This window comes from Equus quagga, chromosome 6, assembly GCF_021613505.1.
Source record: "Equus quagga isolate Etosha38 chromosome 6, UCLA_HA_Equagga_1.0, whole genome shotgun sequence".
NCBI classification, from domain to species: domain Eukaryota; kingdom Metazoa; phylum Chordata; class Mammalia; order Perissodactyla; family Equidae; genus Equus; species Equus quagga.
In genome coordinates this window covers 131847664-131861728 of record NC_060272.1, presented here as the reverse complement: position 1 = coordinate 131861728, position 14065 = coordinate 131847664, and the positions used below count along the sequence as shown (strand labels likewise).

The window sequence follows — 14065 nt, the reverse complement described above, 5'->3', positions numbered from 1 at the left end:
CTATCAATAGTGAATGGAGAGCTGGAAGTAAACCCCGGTGAGCACAGGGAAACAGTGTGTCCCGCTGTGGGGAGAAGAGGATTCTCTTGATTTAGTGGGAAGCTGTTGTACACTGTAGCCTTTAGTCAAACACCCTAAAATTAGTGCAGAAAAGATAGCTGTTGCCCCGATGGGTTGTTTCAACAAGGATGGTTTATCAAAGAATATAAGAGTGTACAAGGCATCTGTGGCTTCATTGGCTCGAATAAAACTCAGGAGCTGCAAAAATCTCCCTCTTGTGGGAGGCAGGCTGCTGGGTGGATGCGATGAGTGACATTATCTGAATCATGCAACTTAGCTCTAAAAACAATTATTCTGGAGCATCCCAATTAAGTCACTTTTGTTCAAGTGCGTGAACTTTAAAAGCTCAATCACCTTCCTAAAGATGCATCAAGAATTTACAGTTAGAATGAGCCGTAACAAACAAATGCTATATTTAGCAAAAAAAAAAAAAAAAAGAAATCCCCCAAATCAAAACCTCCCCTGCTCTGCCAAAAAACCCTCCAGCCGCCTTTCTGCAGAACCTGGGCTGCCCGCCCAGCCCTGCAGGCTGTCAGTGGCCTGGAGCCTCCGGGTGATGTCTGGGGGCCGAGGGACCGTAAACTGAAGTGGCGGCTCGCCTCCCTGACCGTGCAGCCAGAGCGCTATTTCCCATTTTTGACTCTCAGGTCTCAGCTCAACAGTTAAACCATCAGGTGGACCAAATTAGACAGATCAAGTTCCTCTTTCAGATCAGTGGAACTGAGAAGTGGCTCCATTTTACCCCCTCTTCTTTTAATATGCAATCTGGACCACACTCGCCGGGGAGAGGGGCTCCGGGGGGCTCCCAGTCCTCGCCCCGGTCACATTCCTTCCTTTCGCCAACCAGGGAAGCATCCCCTCTGATTTCAGGATCTACACTCAGACATCTTGATGCTTTATTTGTGTGTGTGGCTCTATCGCGAGCCGCATTATGCTGCAGCAGCGGGGTGAGGGGGGCACAGGACAGACCTGAAGTTCAGGATGACCTGAGGGGCTGGACAATCAGCATTCCTCAATTCAGTGCCTTAGTGGCTCTCTGAGGACCCTGAGCGCAGCATCAGCACCCTCTGGGTGCTTGTTAGAAGTGCTCAGTCTGGGCCCCACCCAGACCTGCTCCTCTTGTGACGAGCCCTGCAAGACACTCTGAGGCAGGCTGAAGAACCACTGCCCACATCCGGGAAGCCAACTCCTAGCTGCGCCTCCCGGGGCCCCAGGGCTGTGGATCCACTCCAAAAAACACGAAACCTCCCAGGCCATGCGGGGCGGCGGGGGGAAGGTCAGGACCAGGGAGGGAGGCCAGGCCCCGAGGGCTGTTTGCTGGGGGGCAGAAGCTCTCCAGGCCTCACCCAGGCTGTGGCGGTGTTACGGTGCCCGTTCCCCGACTGGAAGCTCTGGAGCACTGACCCCCGGGTGACCCTGGCCCAGGTGTACTCTAGCTCAGGGGGCGAACGGCCGAGAAGCAGAGGCACAGGTGGCCGCGCAGGGAGTGAAGAAGGCCGATTCCCCATCATGGCCTCACCCCCAGCCCTGCTACAGTGCCCTGGAAAGTGCCAGGCTCCAGGTCTAAAAGGTCAGGGGCCCTGGGACCTCAGGAGGGGAGAGGTTTAAAACCAAAGGCCAACTTTACATCGTCTGCCATCGATTCATCCAGAGGCCTCACCAGAGAAAAGCAATGTAACTTGTTCCCATCATTTACCTGCCAACGTACAGCCACACTCAAACGGAGTCACTGGCCCTGGACCGGCCCCCCAGCCCACTGCAAGGGCTCAGCCAAGCCATCACTGCTCGGCGTCTCTGTCACGCTGCACCTCCCGCTGCCTGACCTGCTCACAACCTGCAGAGAGCCGAGCAAACGTTCTGTGTCGCTTTATTGGATACACCAGGTGTGGGGGCTACACAAGCGCTCCATCCCGGGCACCAGACGCAGGTGCCCCCGAGCCTTCTCTCGCAGGGGCTCTGAAGGGACGGACCTCGTTCACATGTGGTACAAAGGCTAGCAAACCGAATACAGTTGGGTGGCATCCCAAAGTGGGGAACGTAAACAGTTAAATTACTAAGTCATTATTTTAAGCTCAAAATACTTCACTGAAAATGGCATAGAAAAACCATATAAATTACATTTAGGGTCTGTACATGGTTCTAAAAAAAAAATAACAATACTGTGCTCTGTACAATATTGCCTCCTCTGTAACATTCCAAACCCCAGAAACGCTTTCCCTTGAATTCCAGAGAAGTGGGCAGAATACACATGCAGGATAATTAAAATCATTTCACAAAAATACAAAATCGAGTCGGTTTCTCTTAAGGCACATTCTCTTTCCATACGGGGACTCCCATTTCAGAAGCCCCTTTCTCATGGGACCATGGCACGTGGCAGGTGGCTTCGGCCTGCTCCTGCCAGTCTTTGGTGGTGAAGGGGCGCTGCTACTGGCAGGGGGACAGCAGGGAGAAAGCGGCCTCCTCCATACTCAACCAACGGGCCAGTCGCTGGGAACGGCAGAGTCCACGCTCCCACCCCGCTGCCTCTGGCAGGCCTGTTTTCGCAAAGTTTCCCAATATTCAATCCACATGCAATACGGTGGGAGGATGCCACTCATTTTCCTTCAAAGTGCAGGCAATGCTCACTATGGGTCTGCCTTCGGGGAAATGCAGGCAGCGTCGGGGGTCACCGTGCATCCTGCTGGGCCACCACCCCGGCCTGGTAAGGTACCACTGGCTAAAAGACCTCCAACCAAACAGCTGGCCATGGCGGCAGCTCTGTGTGTGAGAGGAGGGCAGAGGCGCAGGATTTCACATCAGGAGGCTGCAGCCAGCCCACCAGAGCCGGGGGCTCACTTGTCAAGGCAGCCCAAGTCCGCCCCGAGCGCCCGGCAGCCCCGTGCCCCTCATGCTTCCAGCTGGACCTCGGCCTCGTCCATCTGCAGGGTGTCATTGTCTCCCAGCAGCTCGGTCTCTGGGACAGAGCCATCTTCTTCTTCCTCAGCTTCCTGCACGGGGCTCTGGGCCACATCTTCTGGGGCGTTCTGTGTGTCCTCAGTGCCCTCCGAGAGCAGGGCTGCTCTGTCCGCCACGGACGTGTTGGAGGGCGCAGTGGTGACATACCCCGTGCTGGTGGAGCCGCTGCCGCTGTGGTGGGAGCCAGGCTTGGGGACCATCTGAGCAGGCACCTGCTGTGGGGCCATCTGCATCGGGATCTGGACCGGGTAAAAGTTGGGCAGGTAGGCCCCGTAGGCTGGCACCGGCTGGTACCCGTTGACGGGGATGTAGAGCTGGGGAGGGGGCACCATGGGTCTGATCTGGCCCTTCATGGGGATGAACTGGGGCTGCGGGAAGGGCTGGGCCTTCTGCTTGGGCCCCCCGTAGCGGGTGTTGCTGACGTTGCTGACAGGGCTGGTGCTCAGGGAGCTGGTCTGCGTGGCATTGCTGGCCCCCGAGGTCTGCGCCGAGCTGTTGTAGGTGGACAGGTTGCCCCAGGCCCGGAGCCTACTGTGGATGTCCTTGAAGCGGGGCCGCCGGCTGGGGAACTCGTTCCAGCACTCGATCATCAGGGCGTACACCCAGGCGGGGCAGTCGTCCGGGCAGGGCAGCACCTGGCGGCTACGCACCATCTCCACCACGTCCTGGTTGGAGTGCCCACAGTAGGGCTGCAGGCCGTAGCTGAAGACCTCCCAGAGGACCACGCCGTAGGACCAGATGTCCGAGTCCACGGAAAACTTGCCGTACATGATGGCCTCGGGGGACATCCAGCGGATGGGCAGCAGCGCGCTGCCCATCAGCTTGTAGTAGTCAGCCGAGTACACCTCGCGGAACAGCCCCAGGTCCGAGATCTTCACATTCAGCTTGTCGTACACAAGGACGTTGCGGGTGGCCAGGTCCTTGTGCACCACGTGGTGGCTGGACAGGTACTCCATGCCCGAAGCAATCTGTGCCACGACGTGCACGAAGTCAGGCGGCTCCAGGGCCGACTTCACCGTGCGGTCGTCATCTGTGCTGCCCACGTCCGAGTGCGGCGAGCGCATGACCAGGAACTCGTGGAGGTCGCCATGCGAGCAGTAGCTGAAGATCATGCTGAGGGGCTGGTCCTTGGTCACCACGCCCAGCAGGCACACGATGTTGGGGTGCTGCAGCCGCGCCCGCAGCATGGCCTCATGCCGGAACTCCTCCCGGAGCGGCCCCTCCGCCTTGTCCTTGAGCGTTTTGATGGCCACAGCCTGGGTCTGCTCGCCCGGCGTTGGGCCGAACAGATGGCCTTTGTAGACTTTCCCGAACCGGTCCTCCCCGAGCTCCTCCATGAACCTCACGGTGGACAAGCTGATCTCCTTGAGCTTGGCCTGCTGAGAGGAAAAGCCCCAATGAAACGTTTCTGTCACTGCGACAGGAGGAGGAAGAGCAGGGCGGCTGGGAGGGGGCTCTGGGGTCAGGCCTGTGCCACCTGCCAGCACGGCCTTGCAGAGGACCCGCTGGTCCTGCCGGCCCCAAGCTAAGCCTGCCCCACACACTGCTCTCTGCTCAATGCCATGAGGCTGCCTGAAACCTTCAATGGGCCCCAACCAGGCTGCAAATTACATCCCCCCCAAATATGGCGATATGTGGGATACCACTGCAGAGTGTATGTGTGTGCATGCACCCATTCACACACCCCCTCCCCAGCTGCCAGCTGCCCCAGAGTCACCCCTGCGCTCTCCCAGCTGTGTCCCCCCACCAATGCCTTTCCTGCTGCTCCCTGACACGGGAGGTCCAGCCACTGCTGCTCATCACAGCGAGACCCAACGTCTTTCTCTCACAAACCCCGAGGGGACACTTCCCACGACTTTTGTCATTTTGAGAGTCCAGGCCAGCTGCTCTACAGATGCTCCTCAGTGGGCCTGTCTCGTTTCCTCTTGATCAGATTCTGGATTAGAAGCATAGTGACAGGAGCACACAGGGGTGAGGTGGATTCCCAGGATCCGCACCTCTCAGCCTCTAGGACTTCCTGCCCCTTCTGTGCGCCCGGCCCCCGTCCTTCTGAGAGGCCCCCGGGGTCTCTCCGCCATCCAGGAAACTCCGCCCCCAGCAAACACTCAGGGACTCCTGACGACAGCACTGAGTGAGTCCACTCTGCCCGTTCAAAGCCCGGACGGGAATGATTTTCCCCCCAAAGATTGTGATGTATATAATCGCCCTTGACTTCAGCTGGGCTGCATTCCAGTGTGTTCTCACTGTCCTGAGAGCTCCTAGCACATGGGGCTGGCCTGGCCTCTCACTTCCACTACGAGACTGTTGCTCTATCCTTCCCTGAAAATGAAACAAGCAAAACCAACCCCACCCCAAACTGACCAGAAAACAAGCGCCTGTCCCTTAAAAATGCCACAGTGACCCTCGAGCGGGGACAACTTGAGCCCTTGTCCTGTGTCCTCCCGTGGGGACAGCTGCATCGTCACAGAGTCAGGACACCCTCTGGGGCCCACGCTAATGGGGCTGGTCTCGGTAGAGGGAGAAGCCCATGGACTGTGGGCCGGTGAGCTCTGAACACACCTACCATTTACTTTGTGTACACAAATGTCCTGCTATGTTTCAGAGAAGAAACGGCATGACAAAGGACGGTTTAAAAGCATTACGTGCTGTGTATCAAGTAAATTAAGAACGCTGATGTTGCAGGCAACTAACCCCAGGGAGAGGTTAAGCCCGGGGGAGCCGCCCCTTAAATACGAAGCACGGAGACCTGCTTGTGCTGGCCGATGAGCGGCATCTCCACATCCTGGCTGGGGGAAGCCATGAGCTGGCGTCGCTGTGGCGTGGAGGCAGACGCCTTCTGCTTGTTCCGGCACATGCAGACCAAGAAGAAGAGGCACGCGATGACCAGGGGGATGGCAATGCTGGGGACCAGGATGTACAGGATCCCCATCCTGCTGCCGTCCTGGGGGCCTGTGAACAGCAAGGCTTTCATGAGTTTCCTGAAAACACCCTTTCTTCAACTCCAAGTTCTCTACCAGCCCCCGCCCCCAACTAAAACAGTTAAGTACAAGCAAATAATCAGGTAAATGGCACAAATGGGCAGTATGGCCCACCAAACCTAAAAAAAAAGGTGAGGTACTGAAAAATGCGCATCCTGCTGTGTGTTTGTGACACACTGCAGAACTGCCCACCACGGGGACAAATCGGAACACACAGCACAAGAAGCAAATGAACTCGGGAGGCCTCACAGTGGCAATCAGTAACAGTCCCCTTGCTGACGCCGGGACACCATGGTGCTCTGTCCGACGTCGTCTTCAGGAAACTTGATGAAGCACCTGACGCCCTTGTCCTCGGCAGAGGAAACTCGGCAGTGGGATTAGAATTGATCCTTCTCTTCATTCAACATTGTAGGATTTCCCACATTTTTGCATAATGAATACATATTCTTTCAAGACACTAATTAAACACGCATTTGATTTAAAAGAGCACCAGCGGCCGATGAGTTTGACCCAATGCACGAGGCAGCAACGTTCTTGACAAATGAGGGTAAGACGTAGGGGGTGCGGCCTCCAGGCACGTCCTCCTCTTCCACAGGGAACAGCAGTGCTCTGGCTCCCTCTGCAGGAGGCACAGAGTGCACGGGCACGGCGGCTGCAAGGCTGACACCAGCCGGCACCAGGCAGGGGGTGCTGGCCGCTGAGGTGGAGCTGGGGTGGAGCACTGCGAGGAGGAGGAGGAGGAGGCCCCCTCTAACACCCCGCAGTTCTCTCCTTAACCTTGTGAATACATGGGACTTGGGCATCCCTGGGACTATCGGGTAATGAGCTCTCCATCTGAAGCAAACAAGCGACTTCTGGTCAAGATGGTTTCTGAAAGAGTTAATTCAGTTCTAAAAATGAAACACTATTGCCACCTTGGTAAAAAAGTGTTGTCCCAAACCCAGTGTCGCGCCCCCAATTCCCCCCCCAGCCCCGGCCTCCAAAATAAGATAAAATCAAATTAAACCCCACACAGAGCCATCCTGGAGGGAGATGCTCCCAGGCCTCAGGGCGTGGAGACTGGGTCATTTCTCATTATTAGGGCTGGGGGGACCCCACGCCCCTCAGGCCAAGATCAGAGATGTGAGCACAGTCCAAACATTTGTACGATCATTTATTTTATCACAATCGTTTTTAAATCACCAACGGAACCCATGCTTATTAATAACTGTAGTATTATAGAAACGTGAATATTCCTAATAGCCCATTTCACCAAAGGCTGTACCACTGTGAATAGGTTGGTGTGCACCTAATTTTTTATGTATACTTTAAGTTGGACATGGAACACCCGATATTCAACTATTTTCACACACAGAAGCAGCAGTTTCATATGGTTCTTTAAAATAGAATTTTAAGTAGAATTCATTTTAAATAGAATCATTTCGTCCATATTTTCCTGCTCCTGGTTTTGGGGCAGAATAACATATCTCAGACAATGTTTCACGTAGGACAGACAGCTCAAGGCCCTGGTTCTTCAGCAGCTGTGCCCTGTTCCGTGGCAGGGATACACTTAGCACCCAGCCTCTACTGGTCAACAATGAGTCTGTTTCTTATTAGCTAATAAAAGTGATTCTGCAATAAATATCCCGGCATTTCTGCCCTATAAGTGCAAATATTTCTGCAACATAAGATTTCTGGAAATGCCAGGTCAAAGAACATACACATTTTTCTTTATGCTTTCATTTATTTTTACTTACAAAAGTACTAGCTGCTCGTTGTAAACACGTCTTATATTTGAACATTTCTGTAGGTCCTGGGAAATCGCTGCTGAGTTTGGTGTGTATCTTTCCAGAACTTCATCCATGAAATACAGCCGCCTGTGTGCACGCTCGCACACACACACACACACACACACAGACTTTTCACTCATTTTGTCTCTTTTACAGAGAAAGGAGGAGAGAGAAGGCCAGCTATGGTCCTACACCTTGCTTCTCTCCCTCAACAGGACGTCATGGACATCCGTCCTTGCAGGAACCTGTTTTAAACCACCGTAGCGGTCCAGAGTAGTTACACTATCATCTAACTACTGACATTTCCTTCTTAAAACTTACTCCTGCAGTGAACACACACTCTTGAAGATCTGTGTGTGAAATGCTGAGTTAAGGGAAGAGCCGAATCACACTTCCAGAAGGTAACAAATTCCAGCTCTCGCTCCCATCAGCGGCAGGCGGGGTCCCTGGGCCGTGAGGCGGGGGTTTCCAGGTGAAGCCTGAGCCTTGATTTGCTTCACCCATTAATCTCTCTTTATCAATCGTCTCACAGTAATTTTCCACCAACCCTCTACCTCCAGGTGCCCACATGTAAGACTCAGGAGGCAGTGGAGTCTCAGGCCTCCTGGAGCTGGTGAGACGAAAATGACTGAGACACAGAGATGATCATGCTTGGAAAGTTTGCAACCATTAACTACACACTCTTCTCCTATTCATAATATAACAGAGGAAGAGCAGGGAAACGGTTAAGAGATTTAAGTTCCACTTTTTCCTCACTCTGCCAAGTCTACGTGCAAAAGCTGAGCTGAGCGGGAGGGGAGGGGAGGGGGAGTGAGATGCGTCCTGTGCCCAATACAGATGCTGGGCGGAAGAGCTGGCTGTGCCCGTAGTGGGGAGCCTTTTTGATAATAGTGGGAAATACTACATGACAATGTTAATGGAGAAATGAGAGGCCAGGACCCCACGTAGGAAAAGGGCTGACAGAAGGGCCCCCAATTGCAAAAGTAGTCCCCACTGAGTGGTGACATGAAGGGAATTTGCACATTATTCTTCAGACTTTTCTATAATTTAAAATGCCCTGTAATGGCCAGATATTACTTTGACAACCAGCAACAGCTTTGTGGAAAACAAATGATCATGGTGGTGAAATTGGGGAGGGGGGCTACCCAGAGCCACCGCCTCCTGGTCCCACGTTTCACAAAGTGCACTCAACAGTCAACACTTTAAAAAAAAGAGAGAGAATACATACTACAAGAGGGTACGTCACACAGTTCCATGCGTACGTTTTTATTCTGCGTGAAGCACCAGGGGCCTTCCATCTGCCCCCCAGGGTTCCGGCAGTAGGCGTGCCCCCCTCCGAGCTCGGGGAAGTCTGCGCTGGTCAGCTGGTGGCTGTGGGGGTGCTGCAGGGCCCACGGCTGGCACTGGTGCCCCGACTTGGTGGTGCTCGCCGTCCCTCTGTAATCTGTGCCCGAGCCGTTGTAGCACTGATGGTCTGCGAGAGAAGATGCCTTAGGAGGCCCACAAACCAAGAGGAAGCAGCCCTCCTCCAGGGCAGAGTGCCCTGTTCAACTACCCCAGGAAGGAATGAGAAACCACTCTGCCTGCATGTACCCAGACTGGAATTCCAAACGACCAGAAGATTTTACGTAACTTCCAAGAAAAGCAGTATTAAAAGTAATGACTTAATATTAAGTCCCAAGCCCACAAATTAAACTGGGGGTGCATCAGGGATGTATATGGGGATGAAAGCCCATCAGGAATTATTCCCTGACCCTAAAACCACCCCTCGGTGCCCGCCAGGCACCCCACTCCAGAATGAGGATATCAACTCCAACTCCTGCTCACTTGCACCAGAAGGAAAATCGAGCTGCAGGAGGGAAGACAAACTCCATGGCCTGGCCCGCAACCTCAGATGTCCCCTTCGGTGCCCAGCGAGGATGCCGGGCTCAGCCACATGTGAGCAGAGCCTCATGTGTGCAGAACCACATGTGATCAGAGCCTCGTGTGAGCACAGCCTCGTGTGAGCAGAGCCTCATGTGAGCAGAGCCTTGTGTGAGCAGAGCCTCATGTGAGCAGAGCCCATGCATTGTTCCACCTCCACCAAGGAGACTCGGAAGATTCTCGGAGCCAGACCTGGGGGGTGTGCACTTGCTGAACAACGGTTATGGTGCTTAACAGGTGCGGGCACTGTTCTAATAACTTTCTAAATAGTAACTCATAATCTTCATTGCAACTCCTGAGGTTAGCAGTTACTATCCCCATGTAATACGAGGAAACTGGGATTTAGGCAACTGGTCCAAGGTCACACCAATCCTGCAGCCAGGATTCGGACGTGTGCAGTGGGTCCGCAGCCCAGGCTCCAACTGCCCTGATCAGGAGCCTGGCCATATCCCGGAAGCCCCAGTCTGGCCAAAGAAGTGAATACAGGCCATGGCCTCGAGGAAGGTGGCCTCCTCCTGTGTCCCCTTCAGGGAGGCGGCACCCCTGACCTGGTCAGTGATGAGCCGAGCTGTGGATCGCAAGGCGGGTTGGGAAGCCAGCGCTGCGGGCACTCCCATCTTAGAGAAGTGGTCTGAGGCCTGACAGGCAGAGGGATGACTTGAGTCCCTAAGATAGGCTGTGGGGGCTGGGCTGGGGTGCGCGCCTGGAGACAGAGGGCTCGGACACCCTTGTTCGTAAGCCCCAGGTGACTGCCCGACTGGAACAGGGTCCTGGGCTGTGGGGCTTCCTGGGACAGAATGGGGTCCCCAGGCTCTAAGGAGCACGACTCAGGGGCCCAGATGGCGGCGCGGGGCGGGGGGCACTCACAGCGGCCCAGCCTCTCGGCCGGGATGCCGATGCGCATGCAGTTTGCTGCGGCCGGGCTCTCGGGCATGGGCAGCGCCTCGCACTTGGGCAGCTGCAGGCGCATGAGGATGAGCGGGTTGGAGCGCGCGATGGTGTACTCCTGGCGGCACAGGTCGCTCTCCAGCACCTCGCACTCGTCGCGGCACAGCTCACGCGGCTTGGGCGCCCGGGAGCGCGCGTCGCACAGCGGAAACACGAAGTGGCAGAAGGATGGGATGGCGAACTGCGAGCACTGGTCCGACAGGTGTGTGGAGGTGCCGATCATGGTGAAGGCCGCTGCGGGGGTGAGGCGGCGAGGCTGGCGTCAGGGCACGGTGGGCCGCCACTCCGGAGCCCCGACACCCGACCCGGCGCCCCTACCCCCATGTCTCACCTGTGCCCCCGCCCCACCTCCCCCTCCCCCCGCCCCAGCACCCCCCAGCCCTCCACCCTGTCCTCCGCCACCCCAGAGATGCTCTCCCACCAGCAAGGTCCCGGGGAGAATATGAGCTGCCCTGAGCTGCACCAGACGTAGAAAGTCCTTCACTTAGAAATGTCAAAGTGGAACAAAGAGGAAAAACTAGACCCAAGATCTCATCCAGCTAGATGCTTCTCCCATGACAAGAAGATTCCGATTTCAGACCCCAAACCCGCTTCCTAAGCCCTGCTATGAACTGGGGGCTGGGGCTCTGCAAGCCAGGACAGCAGGGGAAGCCTCAGGGCTGGGCGACTTCTAGAAGGAGATATCAGAGAAGAGGCCCAAAGACCCAGCCTGGGTCGCCCCACATCCCCGTCTGCAAGCGGACGATGCAGCAGCCTGGAAGGGCACCCAGGGGATGAAAAGAGTGCCTGAAAGACGGACCATCCGCCCTGCGAAGTCAGTGGTGGCGGAGTACAAGGATGGGAGTGGCAGGAGGTGAAGCGGCCTTGGGTGCAGTGCTGGGGGCACCCAGAGACAGCTGGAGGAGGTGCACAGTGGGGAGACGCAGAGTGGGGAGAGGGCGGGGTTACACATCAGGGAGAGTTCTGTGTAAAGGGGGGCAGAGAAGCAGCCGTGGCAGGAGGGTCTGGAGCCACCGAGGGCTGGTTTGCTTTTCAGGGGCAAGACGTCACAGGATGGACATCTGCGTGTGATGGGAATGAATGCAGAGAAGAAGGACCTGACATCTGCTCTGGAGAAAGGAAGGGGTTGGGGGCTGCAGGGACAAGGTCTGGGGGGGGGAGGGGGCAGGGTTGCTGTGGCAAGAGGGAAGGCCCCGCGCTTGCCCTTTCCTCCAGGCTGTGCAGCCCGGGCTCAAAGGAAGGCATCAGACACCCCGCCCCCCTTTGCCATGTGAAGCACCTCTTTCTAACCATCTGATCTTGGGCAGTGAAAGGAAGAGAGGCCCCTTGGCCTACCCCCCCCCCCCTCGCTGAGAGGGGAGAAAAGCCAAGTAGTTCAAATTTAGCCCTGGGACGCCCCTGCTCCACCCATGACTTGTAGTGCCATGCCCGGTGCGGCCAGCAGGTGGCGCTGCTGGCCCCTCATTATCCCCAGGAGACCCCGCCAGGTTAGATGAGCTGGAGCGGGCGCCCAGTTTCGGCCCTGCCTCATTATTAACTACAGGACTGTCCCTCACTCAGTCCTCTCTGGGCCTGTGTCTTTATCTGTCAGGTGATGTGTTGAGCCTGCACACTGGGGAATGAAAGCCCACATGGAGCCTATAAAATGGCTGCTAAGATGAATGGTCAGGGAGGGTCTGGTAACCGCCTGTGTCCATGCACTGCGGGCAGTGCCGTGCGCCGGGCACTCTGCGGCGTGCTGGTAACATCATCCTTAGTGCTCCTGGCCCCTTCTGGCCAATATTAAAATTGAGGAACAGAGAGGTAAGAGGTTAAGCTGCAGGGTCTCTTGGAGTTGGCCGAAGACCCAGGTTTGAAGCCACTTCAAACCCCTCACATTGTGGAGATGGCCTTGACCCCCAGGCAGGGAAAGATTGTCTAAGGAAGCCAAACCTGGCGTGGCTTTTGGGATAATCAACCCACAGGATCCCACGGCTGACCCTTTTAGAATTTCTCCTCCTCCCCCTGCCCTCAGAATGCATCACAAGAGAGCTTCTTTCTGAGAGTTCACTTCTCGGCACCGGGGAGGCCGAACAACTGAGGTCCTGGCTGTCGTCCACCCTGCACGTCCCTCTGAGGCTTCCTGTGGCCCATTCCCTGGGAAGCTTCCGGAGTCCCGGGAACTAGTTCTGATAAGCAGGCTCTCTAAACAGAACCTCTGCCTTCACAGTCAATACAGAGTCTAAACCACAAGTCAGTCCAGAGCACCTTCAAATTGATTTTTTTAAAAATCCACAAATCTAGAGAATGTTCACCCTAAATTTTTATCTAAAAAGTGCTATGAAATTAGTCTGCTTAGCTATCTGAGTTGTTCCATCCTTTAAACAATTCCTGAAGAAATAACGGAGAGACAATCTCGTGCCTTGAATCAGTGTTGGCCCATTAGCGGGAGGTAAAGTTAATTCTGGAGTCTGCGGCTAGTATGTTGAAAGACGTTTAGGAAAGAACAGAGGATGTCAGAGGGCATGGCTGGGATTAAGGCGATAACCAACTTTTTACTTTAATGAAATAAAACTGAAGAGAAAAATCGAGTGGCTGCTTTTGGTAAGGGTGAATGTTGTCTGCTGTGACCCATTTCGGTTCTATGAAATCTATGTGTGCATATACTAAGTCAGACGTAAAGCAGTCTTTTTACTGTGTGTTGTGGTCATACAGGTTTGAGAAGTTCTACTTTAAGTGGCATAGAAAGCTTTCCCAATGAGAGATACCAGTGTTTCAAAACATTCTCCCAGTGGACCAGGACGCTGCCTTCCGGGATCCTCCAGGTCCCATTACTGCCCTTCCGTTTCTCACTGCACACCGGGCCCCGCCCTCGGGGGCTCCGCAACCAGGGTCCAGACAGCCCCCTCCGTGACCATGACCTCAGACCCTCCAGACTGAGGGTGAAAAACGAGGCCAGTGTTCCAGGCGGATCCTCCTTCTTGCCCCTTACGGGGCCGGGCTGTACCAGCCCCAGCAGAACCTCCCGGGGAGCTGGCATCAGAGGTCAGCCGGAGAGCCTGCTGGGCGGCCGGGGTCAAGAACTACTGTGTAGAGAACCCAGCTAAACTAGGACACCTGTCGTCTTCCCACGATTTTCCTTGTTCCTTGCAGTGTGGAGAGAAGAAGGTGTGTGTTTGTGGGGACAGCAGAGACAGCAGGTCTAATGCATTTTCTCACTTTTCAAGGAATTTCCCCAAAGACAAGGTGGGAAAGTTGGTGTGTTGAGAGCTACCAACCAGAGATGGCGACTCCTAGAGAGACAGAGAACGAGCAGCATCATTGCTAAATGACCTGCTTCACTTCTCACGCCGTGAGGCAGGCGCCTGAACACCTGGGAACCGAGGCTGACGCAGAGCTGAGTTCACTGCAGCATCCCCACGCACGGCCGAAAGCCTGCAAAGCTCACTCCGG

At 55.3% G+C, this 14065-nt stretch overlaps 1 protein-coding gene across 2 annotated transcripts in view; it reads right to left on the bottom strand.

Moving 5' to 3' along the window:
• Positions 1-1897: 1897 nt before the first annotated feature.
• Positions 1898-14065, bottom strand: part of LOC124240570 (tyrosine-protein kinase transmembrane receptor ROR2-like) — a 204497-nt gene continuing 192329 nt past the window's right edge. Inside the window, exons 6-9 of one of the 2 annotated variants that reach the window (XM_046663631.1) lie at positions 10553-10867; positions 8991-9236; positions 5762-5964; positions 1898-4394 (exon numbers count right to left, since the gene is read on the bottom strand). In XM_046663631.1, the coding sequence (XP_046519587.1) occupies positions 2946-4394; positions 5762-5964; positions 8991-9236; positions 10553-10867 (2213 nt within the window). In that variant the 3' untranslated portion in view covers positions 1898-2945. The remainder of the gene's footprint in view (positions 4395-5761; positions 5965-8990; positions 9237-10552; positions 10868-14065) is intronic. The other variant, XM_046663630.1, reaches the window with a different exon arrangement.